Raw genomic sequence first — 2,694 nt, forward strand, 5'->3', positions numbered from 1 at the left:
TGGGGACAGGGGTGGCACAGGGACAGGGATGGGGAGGGCCTGGAGTCATGTGCCTGCACACAAGTGGAGACACCTGGGACAACTGGGACACTGCAGGGACAAGGGTGGGGGGGACAGAGACGGGGTTGGGGACACCGCGGGGACAGGGATGGGAGTGGGGATGGAGGGACAGAGGTGGGGACAGAGGGTGATGTGGGGACAAGGATGAGGACAGGGGTGGGGACAGGGATGGTGTCACAGTCAAGGGGACAGGGATGGGAACAGCCCAGATATGTGGTCAGGGATGGCACAGGGGTGGGGATGGGGCAGCAGTGAGGACAGTGTGGCATGGGATAGGGATGGGGTTGGGGATAGCGATGGCATGGCCATGGGGGTGGGGACAGGGATAGGGACAGGGATGGCAGGGGGACAAGGAAGGGGGTGGCATGGGTATGGAGACAGCGGTGACAGGGACATGGGGACAGGGGTGGCAGAGTGATGGGGACAAGGATGGGAATGGCACAGGGACAGGGATGACACAGGGTTGGGGACAATAGTGGCATAGGGATGGCACAGGAGGGGGGACAGTGATGGCATAATCATGGGTTTAGGGACAGTGTGGGAATAGCATGAACATGGGGACAGGGATGGGGACAGGGTTAGGGACACACATAGGGAGAGCATGGAGATGGGGACAGGGAGGGGGATGGCCCAGGGATGGGGACAGCGTTGGGAATGGGGACTGGGACAGGGCTGGGGCAGGGGTGTCCCCAGTGGGGACTCTTGGGACAGGTCAGTGACCCCAGTCCCCTTTGCTCCACAGCACTTGTCCCGGTTGTGCCCCCCCACGAGGGGTCCCCAGGGTCTCCTCAGGGCTCCCTGGGGTCCCCAGCAGTGGCACCGTCAGCCCGAGGGTCCCCAGGGTCACTGGGGTCCCCAGGGTCACCAGCATCGCCTGCATCACCAGATGTGTCCTTGGGGTCACATGGGTCTTTGGGGTCACCAGCATCCCCCCGGGTTCCAGCGTCCCCCGTAGGTCGAGGGTCCCTGGGATCCCCGGCGCCCCCAAGATCACCAGTGTCACCAGAATCTCCAGAGTCACCAGCATCCCCAGAATCTCCGGGGTCACTAGTGTCTCCAGAATTCCCAAGGTCTCCAGTGTCACCAGATTTCCCAGTGTGGCCAGCATCCCCAGAACCCCCGAGCTTCCCAGAGTCACCAGTGACCCCAGTATCCCCAAGGTCACCTGCAACCCCACAGTCCCTGGGGTCTCCAGTGCCCCCAAAGTCCCCATTATCTTCAGAGTTCCCAGAATCCCCGTGGTCCCAGCTGTCCCCATGGTCCCCGCTGTCCCCGGGTATCCCCTCCCTGCAGGAACTGGTGGCTCGGCTCTCCCCGTACAGTGGGTCCCTGCTCCAGCGCCTCGAGAGCCACCTTCGGGCCACCAACTTCCCACTCCGGGGCAACCAGACGGTGCCGGCAGTGGCTCGTGCCATCCTGGAATATGTCCTGCGCCGGCACGTGGCCCTGGGGAAGGGCCAGGGACCGCCCTCCAAACCCCGAGGGGATGGAACCCTCCTGGGGACCACAGGTGGGTGACACGCTGGGAACAGGACGGGGGAACATTGGGAAGGAATGTCCTGGGGAAGGGGATGGGGGGAAGGGACACCTCAGGGATAGGGGGGACAGGGAGGGGACGGGGGCAGAAGGGGGGGGATGGGGAGAAAGGGACATCCCAGTGAGCGGTCAGAGGATGGCAGGAGAGATGTCCAGGGGAGGGGAAGGGGGGAAAGAAGGGGAATGGGGAAGGGAAGTTCCAGGGAGGAGGGCGGCTGAGGGATGAAGGGGATGGGGGAAGGGGACATCACGGAGGAGTGGCACAGGGGGGATGGGGGGATCAGGGAGGAAGGGACATCTGAAAAGAGAATGGGGGGGACAGGGGAGGAACATCCTGGGGAGGGAGATGAAGGAGATGGGACAGAAGAGAAGTCGTGTAACGCCTGTTCTGGGGGCAGGGGAGGGTGGGAATCAGGAGCTGGTGCTGCAGTGGGGGGACATGGATGGGATAGAGCTGATGGAGCCATGGAGGGACGTGGAGAAAACAGGTACTGACGGAGGGTGGGAGATGGGATGGAGGGATGGGTGGATGTTGGCTGAAGGATGGATGGATAGAAGGATGGAGAGATGGATGATGGATGGAGACATGAAAGGAAGAGGGGACGGATGGAGAGAGGGAAGGATATGGGGGGAAAGGTGATGGGAGGGCTGGAGAGATGGATGATTGATGGATGACGGATGGACATGTGGATGGACACTCAGATGTCCATGCCCACACCGTCCCCACTCCATTGCAGTTGCAGCCGAGGCAAAAGAGCCGCCCCCATCCACGCCAGTCCTGGATGACCTCACTGTCACCAGTGTCACCCCCAGCTCTGTGGGGCTGCAGTGGAGCGTCCCCGAGGGCCCCTTTGACTCCTTCACACTGCAGTACCGGGATGCCCAGGGCCAGCCCCAGGCCCTGCCCATCGATGGCGGGTCCCGCTCGGTGACGGTGCCGGGGCTGTCCCCGTCCCGCCGGTACCGCTTCCACCTCTACGGGCTGCGGGGTGGGAAGAGGATGGACCACGTCTCCATTGACATCACCACAGGTGAGTGGGAAAGTGAGAGGAATGGATGGATGGATCAGGTGATGGAGGGATCACGGGATCCCATCTC

General features: G+C 62.8%; 1 protein-coding gene across 1 annotated transcript; it reads left to right on the top strand.

The window, feature by feature from the left end:
- Positions 1–852: 852 nt before the first annotated feature.
- Positions 853–2,665, top strand: LOC113981337 (putative tenascin-XA; the record flags this gene model as incomplete). Its single annotated transcript, XM_027708685.1, has 3 exons — positions 853–1,570; positions 1,995–2,084; positions 2,334–2,665. Coding segments are annotated over exons 2-3 (381 nt in total), but the record flags the coding sequence as incomplete, so codon positions are not given.
- Positions 2,666–2,694: the final 29 nt, after the last annotated feature.

Source organism: Neopelma chrysocephalum, unplaced genomic scaffold, assembly GCF_003984885.1.
Source record: "Neopelma chrysocephalum unplaced genomic scaffold, ASM398488v2 Primary Assembly neopelma1_96470, whole genome shotgun sequence".
Classification (NCBI taxonomy): domain Eukaryota; kingdom Metazoa; phylum Chordata; class Aves; order Passeriformes; family Pipridae; genus Neopelma; species Neopelma chrysocephalum.